The sequence below is a fragment of the Cetorhinus maximus genome, chromosome 13, assembly GCF_964194155.1.
Source record: "Cetorhinus maximus chromosome 13, sCetMax3.hap1.1, whole genome shotgun sequence".
Classification (NCBI taxonomy): Eukaryota; Metazoa; Chordata; class Chondrichthyes; order Lamniformes; family Cetorhinidae; genus Cetorhinus; species Cetorhinus maximus.
In genome coordinates, this window is record NC_135891.1 from 62,754,357 (window position 1) to 62,775,392 (window position 21,036).

Below are 21,036 nucleotides of genomic sequence, written 5' to 3' on the forward strand. Positions count from 1 at the left end.
AAGAAATATGTTTACTGCTCTCTTGCACCAACACCCCCCCAATCCCCCACCCCCAGCCTTGCCCACTCTTATCCCCATCCTGACATTACTTGCTGAAGGAGTGACAAAGGTCTTCCAGTAGCAGCCCTCTGCAAATATTACGATCAAGTAGCCATTTGCAATGAGTAAGTGCATGGGGCAACTGATAGAAGCCGACGTGGTCATCAAGTAGGTACACCCAGCCATGACTGTGTGTTTGAATATAAAGCTAAGGATTTCACCCTTACCCACGCTATAAACATCCCATGCCAGGGTCAAAAGGACATAAACACCAATACCAACTTGAGCTAGCTTCTTGAATATGTGAAGCCATTGGTAGCGCTCTGACAGTGATAGCGCTCCAACATTGACTGTGCGCTGGCAGCAAAAGCACCTGCATTCCAACTGTGAGAGAGACTGTGTTCTGACAGGCACAAAGTCAACAGTCCAACAGTGACACCATCCATCAATGAGGCTGCTCCTATAGCATCATTTCAACAGTGACCAGGTCACAATATCGTGTTCTCTATGGTAATGTCACTACTCTGCGTCAAGGCCAGTTTGCATCAACGTGCAGTATCTAAATAATTTCTTAAATAGCTCCAGGGTTTTTGCTTCCACCAATTGTCCAGGAATTTATTCCACATGCTGATCACTCTTTCCGTGAGGGAGTAAATCCTAAATTTACTTTATACTCATTTGAACCTATGGCTCTTACGCTCACACTTTAATTTCAAGTAATACTCTGAATTTACTTTTACCACTTACTTAAGCAACTCTAAGATCACCTCTCGGACATTTCATCTTCGTTCCAGAGTGAAAAACCCAAGTTTCCCCATACTTTCCTCATAACAGCTTACTCATGTGTCTCACCTGCACTGCCTCTTCCAGCAGTTGAACATACTCTGTATCTCAGCAATCAGAACTGCACATAGTATTCAAGATGCAGTCTTGACAGAGAACAATACATTTGATTACTACCTCCTGACTTGTATTCCACAGGTTGGCTCTATAATCCAGCATTTTGTTGGTCCTGCTGATTGCTCTGCATTGTTTGGATATGTTGAGTCTACTAAGACTTCTAGGTCTTCATCAGCTTCATCTTTAACTACTTTGTGGTGCATATATATTGCTTACTTTTGTCTTTCTCTAAACAGTGTTATGCATTTGTCTGTTAACCTTAATTTGTGCTTGTTCTGTTCATTTAGATATGTGTTTATAAAGTCCTTGTGCAACTTAAAACTGAAGTAACTTTGGATGTACTCATGAATCCAACTGTAAAGAGTATATGGAACAAAAATTCAAAGTTTTTTTATGTTAATAATGCTGAAACCGAATGAAAATGGTGACAGTAGGTGAACTATTGGAAAAACAGATTAAACAATAGCAGTTATGTTGAAGTTTAGAAATTTGAACTGTTTAGCCATAAAACTTTATGAATTATGCTTTTATTTGCCATTGATAGTTTGCTTCTATTGTGTACACATCCAAAATTATTAAAGTTCAAACTTGCTCAAGACTTTATAAACACCCTGTGTTCTCTAATTAGTTCTACAAGTTTGGAACTTCCTCCACCAATTCTATTTCCCATCAAGATTGATTTTATGTACATTTTCATTGGGCTCAGCACCTCTGTAAGAAAGGTGAGAAAACAGAATCAGTCAGAGTACCCTTGTACCATCTGACGATGCTGGAAAGTGCACGTGGAGACTGATGAGATCGGTACTGGGCAAGGATCTGATGCTTCACGCAGTTAGGTTTTTAAAAAAATTCATTTACAGGATGTGGGCTTCGCTGGCTAGGCCAGCATTTATTGCCCATCCCTAATTGCCCTTGAGAAGATGGTGGTGAGCTGCCTTCTTAAACCGCTGTAGTGTAGATACACCCACAGTGCTATAAGGGAGGGAACTCCAGGATTTTGACCCAGAGACAGTGAAGGAACTGCGATATAGTTCCAAATCAGGATGGTGAGTGGCTTGGAGGAGAACTTCCAGGTGGTGCTGTTCCCATGTGTCTGTTGCCCTGGTCCTTCTAGATGGTAGCAGTCGTGGGTTTGGAAGGTGCTGCCTAAGGAGCCTTGGTGAGTTTTTGCAGTGCATTTTGTAGATGCTGCACACTGCTGCCACTTTTCGTTGGTGGTTGTGGAGGGAGTGAATGTATGTGGAAGGGGTGCTAGTCAAGTGGCTGCTTTGTCCTGGATGGTGTCAAGCTTCTTGAGTGTTGTGGAAGCTGCACTCATCCAGGCAAGTGGAGAGTATTCCATCACTCTCCTGACTTGTGCCTTGTAGATGGTGGACAGGCTTTGGGAGTCAGGAGGTGAGTTACTCACCACAGGATTCCTAGCCTCTGACCTGTTCTTGTAGTCACTGTTATTTATATGGTTAGTCCAGTTCAGTTTCTGGTCAATGGTAAGCCTCAGGATTGTGATAGTGGGGGATTTAGCGATGGTAATGCCATTGAATGTCAAGGGACAATGGTTAGGTTCTCTCTTTTAGGGGATGGTCATTGCCTGGCACTTGTGTGGCGCGAATGTCACTTGCCACTTGTCAGCCCAAGCCTGGATATTGTCCAGGTCTTGCTGCATTTGCACATGGACTGCTTCAGTATCTGAGGAGTCGCAAATGGTGCTGAACATTGTGCAATCATCAGCAAACATCCGTACTTCTGACCTTATGATGGAGGTCATTGATGAAGCAGCTGAAGATGTTTGAGGCTAGGACACTACTCTGAGGAATTCCTGCAGTGATGTCCTGGAACTGAGATGATTGACCTCCAACAACCACAACCATCTTTCTTTGTGCTAGGTATGACTCCAACCAGTGGAGAGTTTCCCCCCACAATTCACGCTGACTCTAGTTTTGCTAGGGCTCCTTGATGCCACACTTGGTCAAATGTCAAGGGTGGTCATTCTCACCTCACTCCTGGAGTTCAGCTCTTTTGTCCATGTTTGCCACATTCATTGTCCAGTAAAGTATTAAGCAGTGTCATTTGGGCAAAATGATAAATCCCTCTAAATCTAGTTGTTACCATCACACTATTGTGTTCAGTGCCAGCATTCTTGCCTGGTTCAAGTTCCACTCCAGAAACTTGAGCACATAATCTTAGCTGACACTCCAGCACAGTACTGAGGGAGTGTAGTGCTTTCAGGGTGCCATTTCACAGGAAAGACATTAAACCAGGACCCCATTTGCCTTCTTGAAACCCCAGGGCCATCTTTGAAGGAGGAGGGTTCTCCCTTAATCGACATCAGTAAAACAGGTGATCTGGTCATTATCACAATGGCGTTCGTGGGAGTTTGATGTGCACAAATTGTCTGCTACATTTCCTATATTACAACAGTGACTACCTTTCAACAGTACTTCAGTGGTTATAAAGTGCTTTGGGATGTCTTGAAGTTATGAAAGGCACTATATTAATGCAAATTTTTCTTTTCATTTGCGTGACTTTCCCACAGACTTACTTTAGTAGCTGGACATCACAGACTCACCAAGTACCACCGATATTCTGTTAAAAAAGGGTTTAGTGTTGATCTTCATACAAAGTACGACTAATCCCGGAACTGAGCCAGCTGAAAATTTTTCAAACAGGTGTATGGCTCTTTAGCTGCACAGCTTACCCAGTGGTGGAGGGTGACTGTAGAAGATGCAATTGTACCACCCAATGTTTTGCTAAGCCAGACAGGACAGATTCCTTGTCTTGCTCAGCTAGGATGCTACAGCTGGCCTCTGTATCCCTGGACTAGCTACTGATCACTAATCAGTAATATTAATGTTAGACATCTCAAAAGGTAGGTGATCAATTTACCTTCAGTTTGTCTCAAAACATAAGACTCCATACAGATTAGGGACTTTGGAGCAGATAGTTACACACAAATATTACACTGCATAGAAGCTACTTTCCAGAGTCAGAAGTTCCTCTACTAAAGAAACCTTTAATTATTCACCTGGCTGCATGAGCAGTGACTCCATTTATAGAACATACAAATTCATTGTAAGGGAGGAAACTGTGTGATGTGGGTTTCTGTCAGGAACTCTGAAAAGGGAAGCAAAAAAGCATGTACTAAAAGGACGTTATGATAAAACAATCATTGTTGCAACAGGCAGCTACGGGTCACAGCATTTCACCCGCCACACTGCCAGCAACTGGCCTGCAAAACAGCCGCTCAACAAAATTACTTGGGTCAACAACATGACTCAGAAAAGTCCTCATGAGGGATTGCCTTAAATTAAGAATTTATCTGAGCAAACAAACTCATTTTTGATAAGTTATTATGAAATAGGTTTTTAAAAGAAAAACAAACTCAGGGCACATAAAAATGTAAAGTACTTAGTGAAACATGCAAAAATAAGTGCATATACAGAGGTATTTTGTATTTTCCCATAGAAATGGTCAAACTCCTTACCATTACATTAGATAAGTACAATGTTAGCCATGCAGGCCAGAAAAGCCCAGGTTTGACCCTTTGTCTGTGCAAGCAAAAGCATCTTCCATGTATATAGGGCTCTCTCACATTCTTTGGACCTCTCAAAGGACTTTGCAACCACCTGAGCAAACAGATGGTGTCTTAGTTTAATTTTCAATTGAAAAACGCACCAACAATGCAGCACTCCGTCAGTACCAGATTTAAGTGTCAGCCTAGATTGAGTGCACAAATCCTGGAATGGGATTAGAAATGACAATGCCAACAAGTGACCTAGAAGACACAGCAGGGTAGTACAATTTGCCACAGCATTCCTAGGTAAGGGGAATTGGCGGGGGAAGGGGCGGTGGAAATGGAAAAATTAGTTGGAGTTCCTACCTCTTGTATCTGCTCACAAGTCTGCTATGCTCCACTTTCTGACTAGTCTCTCAACACACATTATCTGGGCTCACTCACTAGAAATGGCAACATGTGGAAGATAAGGCGGCTACGAGTAACTTGTAGAACCACGGCTCAGAGGTCAGTTGAAAGGAGGAAAGAAAACTGAGGGGTTAAAGAGACAACAGTGCACAGTAGTCAGTTTCAAGTTTTATTTATTATTATTAAACTAACAACAAAATGACTTCTTTATATGTCTGATGGGTTACCGTAAAAAGAAAAATGGATAAGCTTCATAGTGATCTTGCATATTACTAATGTAAGACTTTAGTTAATATGAAAATGATATCTATTTTTCAGACTGCCAGGTGCTAACTGATTGTAGCTGTCAACAAGAACAGCTAAATGGGGTGCAGAGGTTGCAAATGAATACTGATTGAACAAGCAACACTGGTCATTAGCTAAAAGCACGTGTACAGTCAACATTCACCATAAAGTTACTTATTGTTCAAGTTAAAGGTGTAATACAATAACGGACAACACTATTTTCCTTCGCCAATCTTTTCCTCTGCTTAGGTGAAGGCAATATCACAATGTGAAGTTCCATACACTCTGTTTGGTCTCCAATACCTTGTCATTAAACTCAAGCAATATCTCACAACGAATGTCAAAAGTGTATTTAACCACATTAGAAGGGATGTATATCACATTGGGCAGCACCCTGCCCTCACAATCTGGAACTTTCTAGTAGTGGTCACTGAATAGAAATCAGGATTGAGAAACCTGGCCGATGATCTTTCTTGTGGGATGCTGACTCCAATCACAAATGAATAAATTCAACTCAGATCAGAAAATCAATATAACTTCATCTTCCGTGACATTTTTCAAATCGTTACAATTGCCAACCCCTTGGACTGAAACTATCAACATTGCACTGGGCCCACACCAATTAGGACCTGCACTGAGACTCCCAAAATAATTTCATGTAGGGCCCTGACAGCCAGCAAACACTTACACCCCATCAGTTTGGAAGTACTAAGTACTGATAGAAATTAAGAGCTCCATGTTCTCAAACAACTATTATGCAAGTTTCAGCTATGTAACATGCCATCTTTTCAAGAAGTTTCATGCTACAATACTATTAAAATTTCATCATGGAATCACATAGCTCACCAACAAATATTGGAATAAGAAATTATAGGCCAGCTACAGTTGTGTAACTAAGATTTCAGTAATATGCAATTGTGATGTGAAATTTTATACTATGTCCACTCAAGCTGTGACAAATATTTAGTTGCCCAACTATCAGTTTTGCCCTCCCAAACCTGAGTTATGTCTGGAGAACCAGTTGAAGCTTAACAGAAATATAGTGAAGTGCTACAGGTAGTATGAGAGGTGATGAATTAAGATCATTCAAGAAGCATGTTGACACAGCATTAAAATATATGTTTGCTTGGGTTTCCCCATGACCTCCTGGATAAAGGCAGTGTATAGTGTTACACAGAACATGAAGGTTTCAGATTTGATTCCTACTTTCTAATCACATGATCCCAGTCAGGATGGCAGGAAATACAGACATAGGATGAGAACAAAATCTATTTCTGCTGTGAGGACCCTTGAGCGAATGCTCTGCCAACATTCACTCTATGGCTTACACGTGCAGGGCAGACACTTTGCTGAGATGTTGATTGATTAATCCTTTTGGAATAAGAATCCATTAATTTTTAAGTCAATTACACAGGTATCTTAATGAAATCTGAAAGCAGAAGTACAAAACAAAGAGGTGGTTTCAAAAATCTGAAATGAAAGCATTCTGGAAATTGTAATTGGTGATCTTTTCCAACACTAACTGCTATTTTAAAGCCAATGATGAAGGCAAGAGATTGATTTCTGAGGCTGAAATGGCTTTAGTGAACCTATGACTGTACAAGGCAGAGATAGTAATTTTTGACTTTAAATTGTGGGATATTGTTTGAAAACACAAATCAATGTTGAAGTTTGCCATGTTACATAATGCTTATATCTACATAATCCATGAATAAAAGGTGAACAAAAGCAACCTGAGCTGTAAACAATCTACGGATGTGTGGAGACCTTCATACAAGCAGAGTATTATGCCACACTGTACTTAGGAAATAATTCCATTACCTCAAGCCAAAATTTGGAGCATGACAAAGAGGGAGTGTACAGAGCAAGGTGAAAGAACTTCAGTTCCTACAATACTTCCAGCTCCTTCTCAGTGTACTGTGACCAGGATTCATGCCCCCACCTTCTCATGCTTCAGGTGCATTTTTCAATCGGTGCTGGATCTTCTATACCAGAACCTGGCCCTGAAGTCATCACTACAGGTCATGAAACCAGGATTGGTAGGAGAGTGCACAATGCAGCGAACAATGTTGTTATGTCCAAGAGATAGGAGGTTCTTGCGCTCAGCTGTACGTGAGTCCCAGCAGCAAAGACTTATTGTTCGTTCATCAGGGAGAAGCACATAATCTTCAGTATGGTTGAAGACAGCCTGGGTGCGATGCGTCTGTCTGCCACTCAATCCTGCACCTAAATGGGAGTTAAAATACAAATTATAAGACTTGTCAACACTTGTTGCTCTTTTGCTTTTATCTAGTCCCATTAGTTATAACTGATTATTGCATTGTCAGTCAGTCATCCACAGTCCTGCTCATTTTTGAAACACTAATTACAATAAAATTTGTGTTTTTCCTTGTTAAATTGTATGGAATTAGTAATTTAGATAAAGGCAATTTGGTTGAAAGAAACTCAATATATTCAATATAAAGAACAAGGAGTGCAGTCAGTAAACACACTTCCCAAGTAAAACGGGCCAGAGGACATGAAGATTCCAAGTTTAATCCTGGGCCTGTGTTAATCAACTTTGGCAGCAATTGTCCACTGCAACTGACCATTACTTCAGAAGGGACCTGTTTCTTTGACCTATGCCAAGTGACATGGGACTATCTCTGCAAACATGCCCAAACACAAACGACTGCGATTCCCATAATCCAGGCTTGTCCAGAACCTTTTCGAGCGAGGGGCCACATTTCAATTTTTTTCTCACTCAAGAAGCCGATGAGCAAATTTCGAAAAGATAAGCTTTGGGGCAACATTAAACGTGAATTTCAATAAAACGTTGAGGTATGAAGAAACAAATTGGTGAGCAAAAATAAATCAATGTCAAGGCACTAAGTTGATAATTTAAAATGATGAGTCAGTAATAAAGTTGACCATTAGAGTGCGGAATAGTCAAATTGTGTTTTTCCAGCTCTCTCTCAGTCTCAGGGTACTTATTCACTCAACCTCATCCACACGCGAGTTAGTAAGAGTGTGTTGTTGTGTGGGGGAGTGAGGGTGAGTGCGAACTCAGACTGGGATTAAGCTAGGCTCTCGCTCATACACATACAAACTCTGCTGCTCCCTCGCTTGAGCGCACTCGCTCCCTCCCTCGCACATGTCCGTGCTCCCTCCCTCACACACCCACCCTCGCTCGCGCTCCCTCCCCCCCACAGACCCACCCTCGCTCGTGCGCGCTGCATCCCACCCACCCTCGCTCGCGCTCCCTCCCGCCCACCCACCCTCGCTCCCGCGCGCTCCCTCCCGCCCATCCTCGCTCCCGCGCGCTCCCTCCCACCCTCGTTCCTGCACACTCCTTCCCTCACTCCCTCCCACCCACCCTCGCTCCCTCCTGTCCCCTCCCACCCACCCTCGCTCCAGTGTGCTCCCTCCCTACTTCGCTCGCTCCCTCGCTTTCCCCCCGCTCGGCAGCCACTTTGCTCCCACTTGGCAGCCACTTTGACTCTCGCACCCCCCCCCCCCCCCCCCCCCCCCCCAACCCCCACCCCCCAACCCTGTAAGCCTCCCTCCCTAGCAGATTCACCGCTGCAGTGGGGCCTGAGGCTGAAGAAAGCTGCTCATCCAGAGACTGATTCTCTCCCACATTTGATGCTGATTGGCTCACTAGTGATCCAAGCAACAGAATACACGGGATAGAAATGGCCTGTGATTGGTGGAACAGTTCTTTGAAGAATCTTCGAATACGCTTACTGACATTCTGAACATGGGGTCCTGCAGGGCTATGGAGATCGAGTGAGGGGGGTGCTAACGGGACTGCTCCGCAGGGTGCCTGCATGGACTTGATGAGCCAAATGGCCTTTTTCTATGCTGTAAATGACTATGATATCTATATCTTATTGAAATATATAAGATTCTGAGGGCGCCTGATAGGGTAGATACTGAGAGGATGCTTCCTTTCATGGGATACACTGGAACTAGGAGGCAGTTTCAAAATAAGGGGTCTCCCATTTACGGAGGAGTTGAAGAGGAATTTCTTCTGTCAGAGGGTTGTTAGAGCTTAGAATTCTCTCCTGCAAAGAGCAACGGAGGCTGGGTCACTGAATATAATCAAGGCTGAGTTAGACAGATTTCTAATTGACAAGGGAGTAAAGGGTATGGGGACAGGCAGGAAAGTGGAATTTAGGTCAGATCAGGCATGATTTTACTGACTGATGGAGCAGGTTCGAGGCGTCGAATGGCCAACTCCTGTTCTTATTTCTCATGTTGTGTACTTATGCTGTTCCAACCTCAAAAAGTCCCAATCAAAAATTCAGCACAGGCAAAAAGTCAATTCTTTGACACAAGTGCTTTGGGATATACTGATGAAGTGTTGCATGTAACTTCTTCATTTCTTTCCTGCGTCCACAAAAACCTTCTACCTTTGGCTTCTTAAGTGGTTCAATGCAGAACTGGGACCAGGAAAGTTCCAAGCCGAATTCCTGTTCTGTGATGAGTTATATAATCACAGTGAGGGTAAATGTAGCTCTTACAATGAAGGGAAAATTGACCAGGGCTCCCATTCCTGACTGCTATCGATCTATTATTGTGAATATTGGTTGAGAGCAGGGTCAGCTTTAACTGTAATTTCTTTTGACCCTTTCTAGAAACTCAATGGACTTTCAGCACACCTGTCGAGATTTGCCCATGAAGCAGTGTCTGATGGGGCAGTTCCAAAACTACATGCAACCCCAGCGTGCTGCTAATCCACTGCTCTAAGCCCAGAAAAATGTCATATTTGGTCTTGTACTTAGTCATTGCATTGCTTGGTTTGAATTTCACAGGCCTGGAGGTTTTGAGAAAGCTGTTTTTAGGACTTTTGCTCCATTGATGGATAAATCCGAAATCACACCACCACACTCAGCAACATCTTTAAATGGGAAAATGGGCTTAAAAATAATATATGCTTCCCAAGGCTCCATAGTGCAGAGCTGTGTGGCCTACCAAAAAAGCTCAGACATTCCTAGATTAAGTAATATACTGGAGGAACTTCAGTGTCTACGAAGCCATAACTTAGTATAAATGAGCACATTTGGGAGAGGGTAGAGGAAAACTGGGCACAAAAATCATTTAATCATTTGGTGAATTCTGAAAGATCGCCTTTTAAAACACTATCAAAAACCTTGGAAATAAACAAAGGATATCAAAAACAGGTTGACTGGGTTGAGGGGTGAGACTGTAGGAAAGGATTTGAAACCATTTCTAATTGATGTTAACAATTCTAATTCAATGTTTCCTGCTTCACAATGTAAGTTTGACTCAGTACATTTCTGTAATGTGTAATTCAGCTATATGGAACAGGCTCTGTTCAAGTCTGCACTGATTTTGTTGATCACAGCTAATCTAATCCAAGGTGTGGAGTTAAATTAGTCGAGAGCAACTATCAGCAAGGAACATCAATTAACCTCAGTACCCTTGGCTAGGGATGATGAAATCACTAGTGATCCTGACTTCTGATCCAGTGACCCCCTCCTCAAAGTGAGTATGTATGGATATTGGCTGAGAACAGGCTTGGCTGTGATGCCTCATGTTTAAATTGTCTGCTAGCACTCAGTGCTAAGGTTTTTAGATCAAGAATGGTCATCTAGGCAAAGTACTGGGATGTGACTGGTGCCTATAAGCACAGCCCAGCAAACTGTAAACACTTTCAGGAAAGGGGACAGTAGAGGATGGGTATACAGACAAGACTAAGGTGAATGCCCATTTGAAACCTTTTGAGGCTCAGTTTACGATGAGTCAGAGCAATTAATTTTTTTATTAAGGTTTAATTTGGATTTCAAATGTCTTGTGCTTTTACCATAAAACTTTGGCAGCTGTGGACTCCAATGCCAAATTGCAATGGTTTGCTCATGCTCCATTCCATTGTTGCATCACTTTGTACAGTTTTGAGGTATGACCACTAGAAACTAGCAGACGTTAGCAGCTACAGGGAACCCTTTTCTGCATCACTGGTGGGCAAGTTGGTTTACAAAGCATCGAAAGTCACATTAATTTGAACAGGTCAAAGAGTTTAAACTCAAAGAAATTCAAAACTGCCTAGAAGATGCAAGACACATTCTGTGCAACTGTGAGCAGATCACAATCTGCAAATTATGACTTCATTTTGAAAAGAAACCTTTAAAAGTAGTGATATTGGCACACAAAATCTGGGATTTTTTTTTGCAGAGCTTCTCAATTTATAAATTTCACATAATTTCAGAAATTCTCAATCTTAGCAGTTCAACAGAGTTTTCTCATTATCTGAAAGCTCAATGTCAGTGAATGTGGAATTGTGTAAGCACAAGGCTACTGGCTTTCACTGTTGAAGGAAAAGTATATGGGATTGGATAGCATTATCCTGAAAAAACCCTTGAATTCCAGAATTCCAATCATGTTCCCTCTTATGTAGTATAGCTAAGTAAAGGCTTTTCTGTTTCCATGAAAAATAATGGATAGAATTTCATAATGCATTTCTTAAAATGTTGGTAAAACTCCTGGTTTCCCCACATAGTAAAAACTGTATCTGAATGTTTAGTCCTGGTAAACTGAAATAAGGACTTGCATTTACATAGTGCCTTTCTTGACCTCAAGATATCCTTAAGCACTTTACATCCAATTAAGTCATTTGAAAGCGTGGTCACTATTGTACTGTAGTGAAATGCAGAAACCAAGTTACATACAAAATCCCACAAACTGCAATGGGGTGCATGACTAGATAACCTGTTTTCATCATTGTGGTTAAGAGATAAATATTGGTCAGGATACTAGAAGAACTCCCTGCTCCTTCTTTTCAATGAGGTCTTCTATGTCCAACTGAGAGGGGAGACATCATTTTGGTTTAAAATCTTATCTGAAAGGTAACACCTCCAACAGTGCAGCACTTCTTCAGTATTACAATGAAGTATCAGCCTGGATTACGTGTTCAAGTCTCTAGAATGGGACTCGAGCCTATGGTTCAATGATTGAGACAATACTTGCAATTTGCTTGTTAAGTAATGTCTGCAAATGGCTTTGAAACTTCGGACATCTTCAAAGGGCACAAATGTCTTGTATTAAGGACAACCCCAGACAAATAATGTTCCATATAACCATAACCTTCCTGCACATCTGCTCACACAAAAACATAATATCCATATCCTATTCCACATCAATTAACAAAATGCTCACCAGTCACTTCTGTCCCCTTTGACCTATAGTAGCTCAGTTCCCAAAAGCCAAAAATTTACCCTTGTGTTTTACTTCCTTCATGATCTTCTTCTTTCTGTAAACCTCCTTGAGCCGTACAACCTGCCAAATTCCTCATTCCCCGGACTCCAATGCCTATGCATCCCTCCATCCCTTCACCCCACTAATAGTAGTTGAGCATTCAGCTGCTCCTACTGAAACCTCGCTGCCTCAGTCCTTTCTTCGCTTTCTTTAATATTTTCCTTATAAACCATCTCTAACAAACATTTGGACACATATCCTCATCTCTCCTTCTTTGGTTCAATGCCAATTTTCCTTATTCCTCTAGTGAAATACCTTGGGATGTTTTAACTATATTAATGGGATTATAAAAATGCAAGTTATTATAGTAATAATTGCATATGTCCAGACTATAAACAAAAAATATATCGATTTATTTCAGACCTTTGTTTGCTCCTCACCGCCACCTGAAATCCCCCACAGGTGGAAGGGGATCACCTACAGATCATTCATGTACTATTGTGCATTCTCTTTACACTTATACCACTGAGCTAATTTCCCTTTTTGTTAAATTGTACTTTTGTTAAAACTCAGATTTCCTTCCTCTTTTCCCTTCCCCATTTGTCATCATTTCCTTCCTTTTTCTGCTTTCTTGCCAATTTTTCTGATCATTTTATGCCTTCCCACATGCATCTCTTGGACTGCCACTTTCCATTATAATCCAATCAGTTTGGCAGATTCTTGACCACCTAGAACATTCCAGGGTTCCTTGGAAAGTCATCAGCTAAATATTGACTCGAGTTGCAGCTGTGCACAAGCGGGCTTCCTCAAACTCCTAACAACTGTCAGTGTCCAGTGTGAGAAAACAGAAACATTTACAGGAGCTACCTGTACAGCTTCCTCATCAGCAAGTGCCAATAGCAAACTTTAGTTTACTGTCATCGACCCAGATCTGCGCAATGGTGCTGATCGGTACAAAGTAAAGGCTGAGTAAAATGAAGCTAAGGTACTGCCAACAGGCACTCCCCTAACAAAAAGGTTTATGCTTACTTGTTACCAAATTTAAACCTTGAATTGTTGACAATTTTCTGCCTTCCTCAAATGACGATGATTATTTTGGGGTAAGATTTCTAGAGGATTGGCATGCCTCTAATACTTTGAAATTCTTTGTGACTTTTCAATTGCATCAGGCACTCCAGTTGAGCTAAATCCTGTCTCTATGTGACAATAACATATGCAGAACTTCCAGCAGCAGAGACTGAATAATGATCAGGTGTTAAAAACAGTGGCTGGCTTTTCTCTTTCTTAATTCTGGGGTGCAGAGGCCAGTTCTAATGCCCTTGATTTTCTCTCTGGATGAGATCAGAGAAATTAGTATCTTCCTGCTCTGTATTGCTCAGTACCGCATTGGAAATTGTATTTATGCAATAAATGCATCAGGTAGCCTACCACCTAACACCATTTTTAACTGTCACATGAACCCTTCCTATGTCTTTTGTGTTTTGTAGTTGGTGAGGGTAGCTTTATTCCATTTTAGGTTTATTTTGCTAATGGCAGTTTTCATGTTAAACATTGGAAGCTGGGGCATTTTGGCAACCGTCTTAGTGAATGACAAATTATTATGGTGCAATCAATTCACATTAGAGTTACGATCCAGAAATGATTTGGAAATAACATGGCTCTGCTATGAAATGTGTTGAACTCAAAAAAAAATTGACACTACATTACTCATTCAGAGTGTTCTAATTAATTTGCTATTACTAAAAGATCTTTGTGCTGTGATATAGAGTATATCTACAAATAAGGCAAAAGCACCAAAAGCAGTCCTTTCCAAATCTCCAGGCCTACAGAATTCAAATAGGACAAAACAGCAACTAAGAACTACAAGGATAAACTGAAATGCAATAGCTGGGTTTCATGAGCTAGATTGCGTAGGATGGCTGGTTGCATATGTCCCAGAGACTGTAATCTGCATTTTCCTGATATATAAAAATGACTTTAAACTAGACATCTATTAACATAAAAGATAATCATTGGTTTGACTTTTGAAAATACACAGTGTAACATATCTATGTGGTGCTCAAATGATCCAACAGCACCAATGTGAAAACAATGCTAGTCCACTCAAACCATGAAAATCAACACAAGAATAGAATCTAATATTTTCCTTTCTTCCCTTTTGTTTAGTTTGACAGAATTAAATGAAAGCCACATCACTTTGGCTTACGGTCCTAGAGAAAATTGTGGCATGTACTGAAGTTCGAAACCACACCACTGAATTTAACAAAACGAAAAAGCACCAAGTGCTTACATTCAAGAGTTTGAGAAAAGTCCCTACACAAACTTAAAATAGAACACAAACATTTTCTTAAAACTCTGTGCTGAAAGAAACTAAGAGAAAGGAACTCAAACTTTGATTATGCACAAACATTTCTTAACGTTTCAGGAAGTTACATATGCCGTATGTGGACTTTTTGAAAAGAAATCATTGACAAACCATTGTCAAGTTTGGTACAGCAGAGATAAAAATAATTCAAGTTACTTTGGTAACAAATGATCCACAGGAAAACCTAATAACATTATGCATTGTAGTTAACAAGGTAATATTCAGTGTGTGTACAGACCTCTCCTAGACACCAAGTCCCACAAGGATGTTCCAGGATCCTTGTTGTTTATTTGGAAGGAGTAATTTGACAAGGAAGTATTCAATGAATGGCATGACACTAGGAAGTTCTGAGGAAGAGAGGGACCTTGGCATGTGTGTCCATAGATCCCTGAAGACAGAGGGGCATGTTAATGGGGTGGTGAAAAAGGCATACGGGACACTTGCCTTTATCAATCGAGGCATAGATTACAAAAGTAGGGAGGTCATCTTGGAGTTGTATAGAACCTTGGTGAGGCCACAGCTGGAGTACTGTGTGCAGTTCTGGTCGCCACATTATAGGAAGGATGTGATTGCACTGGAGGAGGTGCAGAGGAGATTCACCAGGATGTTGCCTGGGATGAAACATTTAAGTTATGAATAGAAGTTGGATAGACTTGGGTTGTTTTCGTTAGAGCAGAGAAGACTGAGGGGCGACCTGATCGCGGTGTACAAGATTATGAGGGGCATGGACAGGGTGGATAGGGAGCAGCTGTTCCCCTTAGTTGAAAAGTTAGTCACAAGGGGACATAAGTTCAAGGTGAGGGGCAGGAGGTTTAGGGGGGATGTGAGGAAAAATGTTTTCACCCAGAGGGTGGTGACAGTCTGAAATGCACTCCCTGGCAGGGTGGTGGAGGCAGGGTGCCTCACATCCTTTAAAAAGTACCTGGATGAGCACTTGGCATGTCATAACATTCAAGGCTATGGGCCAAGTGCTGGTAAATGGGGTTAGGTAGGTAGGTCAGGTGTTTCTCACGTGTCGGTGCAGACTCGATGGGCTGAAAGGCCTCTGCTGCACTGTGTGATTCTGTGATTAGACCATTCTTAGTATCTCTCCCTGTCCTCCCACAAGTTCATTCTCTGGAACCTCAGCACGTAGTGACACTTGGTGGTTGCATACTGAGGGTCTATGCACAGCTTGATGCAGCCACAGACAAAGGTGGCCATCAGGATGAGGGCGATGTTGGGCACATTTTTTCCCCCCTTTACCTAGAGGCTTGTACATCGTGTCCCAGCGAACACGATCCATTTTCGACCTCCAGATAAAGCGAAAGATGGCTCAGGTGATTGCCACCGCACAGGAGTGAGGAATGGGCCAGACCTGCGGCATGCACAGTAACACCAAGAGTGCCTCACACCTGATGACCAGGTTCTTAACCGCAGTGGAGAGGGAGCATCGCTCCCACATGCCCAGTTTTCTTTTCACCATAGCCACTCGCTCCTTCTAGTTTCTAACGCATGCCCTGGTCCCTCCGAACCATATCCCCAGCACCTTCAGGCCATCTGACCTGACAGTGAAGGGGACAAAGGATCGGTCAGCCCAGTTCCCAAAGAACATGGTCTCGCTCTTGCCACAATTTACCTTGGCTCCTGAGGCTAGTTCAAACTGGTCGCAGATGTTGATCAGTCTGCGCACTGACAGCAGTTCTGTGCAGAAGACAGCGACATCGTCCATGTACAGGGAGGGTTTAACCTGAGTGCCTTCACTGCCTGGGATCGTCACTCCTCATGCCCGGATCCTTCCTGATGGACTCAGCGAAGGGTTCTATGCAACACGCAAACAGGACAGGGGAGAGGGACAGCCCTGCCTGACTCCAGATTTAATTGGAAAGCTTTCTAATTCCCACCCATTGATTGGATCCGCACTACTGATGTGTGTGTAGAGCAGCTGGATCCAGTTGCTGATTCCCTCCCAAACCCCATTTTAGAGAGCACATCCACCATGTAGATGGGCGATACACTGTAAAAGGCCTTCTCCTGGTCCAGGCGGATCAGGCAGCTGTCCACACCCCTAACCTGTACATAGGCAATCGTATTCCCTGAGTAGCACGAGGCTGTCGGAGATCTTCCTGCCGGGTACAATGCAGGTCTGGCCAGGATGGATCACCAACTCCAGAGCAGATCTGACCCAATGGCGATGGCCTTGGACAGAATCTCATAGTCCACATGAGATGGGTCGCCAATTTCTAATTTCCTCCATTTCCCCCTTCCGCTTGTAGATGAGGGTGATGATGCCTTTCCTCATGGATTCTGACATGCTGCTGGCTATGAGCATACTCTCGTACACTTCTAGCAGGTCTGGGCCGATCCAGTCCAACAGAACTGAATGCAACTCAGCTTGAGGTTCTACCTGTCCCTGGTGTAGCGAAGAATGGGTCTGGCCACGCTGCCGCGGAATGTTCCAAGTAGTTGGACTGTGCCATACCACCTGTCCCTCATGGAAAAATTTATGCAGAGAAACACCTTTGACCACAAGTCCATCAGGCAGCAGTCTGCATGTAACGTCCTAGAGGCCCTGAGGGAAAAGGAGATAGTGGATCAGTCGGATGGTTCCCTGAGCGGATTGTCAAAGTCATTTGGCAGAACCCCTCATCGCCAAAGCTTTCCAACAAGCACCAAGATGTAGCTTGGCTGGTGGTAAGAAAGGCCCTCCCCGTCAGATCTTTCCTACGTGCCAGGAAGCTCACCCCCTCTGCATGCTGCCCTCGAGGTGGCTGTGGTGGGGAAGAGATCATTGTTCTCCTCCTTGTGGAATATGCCTTTGCAAAGAAGGTCTGGAGAGAGATGCCGTGGTTTTTGTCAAGGTTCATCCAAAGCAGTTCTATGACACAGGACTCTGTGCTCTACGGGCTGTTCCCAGGGACACACACCAAGACAAACATCAACTGCAGCTGGAGGATCATCAACTCGGTGAAAGGCGCTCTTTGGTCTGCTCGAAACTTGTTGGTCTTCCAGTGCAAAGAGTTGTCCCTGACCAAGTGTTGCAGACTGGTACATTCCACGGTCCAGGACTACGTGTTGAGAGATGCACTATAGCTTGGGGCAGCCGCTGCAAAGGCACAATGGGGAAAGGTCGCTGTCTAAGACCTTTCTGCCATAGAGGGGCTGGGAACTGTATAGACCCCTCAGGCTGTATGATTCAGAAGGAATGTATGCAGTAAATACTAAATGTATCATAATTGTATTGAAGCGCCTCAGAGTGTAACATGATCTATGTCGATAACTTGAATACCATTGCACTGTCTGTGATAAACATGTTGAGATGTCTGTAATGTTCAGTGATTGTATTGAAGCACCTCGTGATATATGTGGAACAGTTGAATATGATTGCACTTTTTGTGATGGCCATTTTGAAATGTTTTGTAATGTTCTGGCAGGTATTTTTTGAATAAAGTATATTTTTCCAAAAAAAAGTTCATTCTGTGGAACCCAAGCTGAGTTTTAGCAATTCCTAATTTACTTTGTCTTCTCTTCTACCCTTTTCAATCTTGGGTTTCTCAAATGAATGAAGTATACAAAAAACATACATAAATTGCATCCATTGGCATGCTGTAAGAGAAAAAGATGGAAAGAAAGTAACCTCCTATCCTGAATGGCATCATGACTTCAAGATGAGTGGTGAATATACAAGGTAGGTAACTGGCTCCTTTACCTAGCCATACCAAAAATTTCAGTTCACAGATCGAATTTTGGTTAGCTTTTCTTACCTGTGTATTTAACCATTGTGCGCCCAGTTGATATTTCCCATAGTTTCACAATAGAATCCTTTCCACTCGACAAAACATACTTTGAATTTCTTGAGAACATAATGGAGCACACCTCCGCACCATCGTGTGCTTTTTCGTAGGTCGTAATGCAGCGGTTCGATACACCATCCCACAGCTTGATGTTGCCATCTTTACTGCACGTAACATACATGTTGGCGCTGGGGTTGTAGCTCACAGCACAGACAGCATCTGTATGTTGATCACGGGGATTGCTTGATACAAAACACTGGAAGGTATTGACATCATACAATCGTAGAGTTGGGTGCTGCGTTCCCACTAAAATGTAATCTCCAGAGGGGTGGAAGGAGATGGAGCGCAGCATTTCCGCTTCCTAAAAAACACATAAAAGGTAAGCTGCAGAGATCAATGATAATTAATTGCCCCTTTTTTTTCCTGCAGGTGCCACAAGGGAAAATTCTGCCAGGCTGCCTTCTAGTCATTATCAGTGACTCATGCTAGAAAGTGTATATACATGTATAATATGAATAGGATTGAGAGTGTTTGGTTGAAATTCTCACGGTTGATCAGACTACAGAAGCTCAAACATGGAGACTGGCCATTTAGACAAGGTACTGGAATACTGCAAACACCATGAAACTGAACTTCAAAAATTCAATGGTCTCTGGAGGGAGGAGGACAGAGAGTAACAGAGGGAGCAAAACAAGACTGGCACAGCATGGAAATGTCAATAAGGCTACCATCAAGATGTTAAGAAAACCCCTGCATTTATATGTCCTCAAGACTTTCCAAAGAGATTTCAAAGTATGGATTACACTTGAAGTGCAGTCACTGTTGTCAGATAGACAATAACATCCCACAAACAGAAAATGAATAAATGGCCAGACAATCTGTTTTTGGTAGTGCAGATTAGGTAGGAAAATTGGTCAGAAACATGGGAAAATCCCCATTCTATGGGACATTTGTCTAAGAAAGCATACAGGACCTTCATTAAAAGAAAGACAGCATCTCAAACAATGCAGCACTGCATCATTCTGCAGACAGCAACTCACCACCTGACTCTCCAAAGCCTGTCCACTATCTATGAGGCACAAGTCAGGAGTGTGATGGAATACTCTTCACTTGCCTGGATGAGTGCAGCTCCAACAACACTCAAGAAACTTGACACCATCCAGAACAAAGCAGCTCGCTTGATTGGTAACGCAACCACCACCTTAAACATTCGCTCTCCCCACCACCAACGCACAGTGGGAGCAGTGTGTACCATCTACAAGATGCACTGCAGCAACTCACCAAGGCCCCTTCGACAGTAACATCCAAACCTGCAACCTCTACCACCTAGAAGGACCAAGGCAGCAGATGCATGGGAACACCACCACCTGCCAAGTTCCCCCCAAAGTGACACACCATCCTGACTAGGAAATATAGCGCCGTTTCTTTACTGTTGCTGGGTCAAAATCCTGGAAGTCCCTTCCTAACAGCACTGTGGATGTACCTACACCACATGGACTGCAGTGGTTCAAGAAGGCAGCTCACCACCACTCGAGGGCAATTAGGGATGGGCAATAATTGTTGGTCTAGCCAGCAACACCCATACCCCATAAACGAATAAAAAATGTACCGCAATGAGGTGATAATCTAGAACACATGTTTAGATCCACAGTGGGGCTTGAACTCACAACCTTTTAACTTCAAGCCAATAATGCTATCAAATGAGTCCATTAATTCTGATCTCTAACCTGAAGGTACTTGAATGCCCTTTTTGCAGAAGGTTTGGAATAGTCAAAGAGTTTCAGTGTGTAGTCCTTTGACCCCGAAGCTAGTATCTGTTCTGTGGGGTGGAAAGCAAGACAGGTGACCTCATCTACATGATCGTACAGCGTGCGAATTACGGGATGGTTTTCCATGTTCTGCTGTGCTGTCTCATTCATCATCACCTGTGTAAGACAATAATTAAAGTACTGTATTACAAGCAATCTGACATTTTTTACTGAAGGCAAGAATTTCATGCAAGCACTGTGACTTAATTTGCTGTCGTCCACATTCGTTAGTATGGCTGCAGTTATTCACTATAAATAGCTGTGAGATACATCAAACTAGAGGGGCACTCCTCATTACTAAAGATTGAAGATTAAGTCTACAATTACTTCAACAACTCATCCAGCTTCACACCAAATTGGTACATATACTGAGCCGAAAAAATTGTAAATATACATTAAAACTGGATAAAACAGCATCATCCTGGGGACAGGGAATAGGTAGGGGAACCTCCAATAGTGAATTAATCAGACCGTGTGCAAATGAATTACTGTTTTACTAAACAAACCTCTTCTGTCCACGCTGCCTTTGGTTAGAGTGCCCCCTTGCTGCTTTTAAAGTGCACTACACAGTTTTACAAAAGAATATAATTTCCAGAGGTAAAGTAACTGCTTCCAAAGGCTCTTATAGCTTGAAAGATGCAAACATCTGTTCCTAAACACATCTGCACAAATTGACTTCAACATTTCTAATTTAAACTAAAATTAAGAGTGTATCAGACCAAAGTCAGAACGCATATTAAAAATACAAAT

At 42.5% G+C, this 21,036-nt stretch overlaps 1 protein-coding gene across 6 annotated transcripts in view; it reads right to left on the reverse strand.

The window, feature by feature from the left end:
- Positions 1-5,014: 5,014 nt before the first annotated feature.
- Positions 5,015-21,036, reverse strand: part of cstf1 (cleavage stimulation factor, 3' pre-RNA, subunit 1) — a 38,299-nt gene continuing 22,277 nt past the window's right edge. For all 6 annotated transcript variants that reach the window (XM_078555448.1, XM_078555449.1, XM_078555450.1 and 3 more), the window contains 3 exons: positions 20,206-20,403; positions 18,449-18,839; positions 5,015-7,369 (listed from right to left, as the gene is read on the reverse strand). In XM_078555448.1, coding sequence (XP_078411574.1) covers positions 7,110-7,369; positions 18,449-18,839; positions 20,206-20,403 — 849 coding nt within the window. In that variant the 3' untranslated portion in view covers positions 5,015-7,109. The remainder of the gene's footprint in view (positions 7,370-18,448; positions 18,840-20,205; positions 20,404-21,036) is intronic.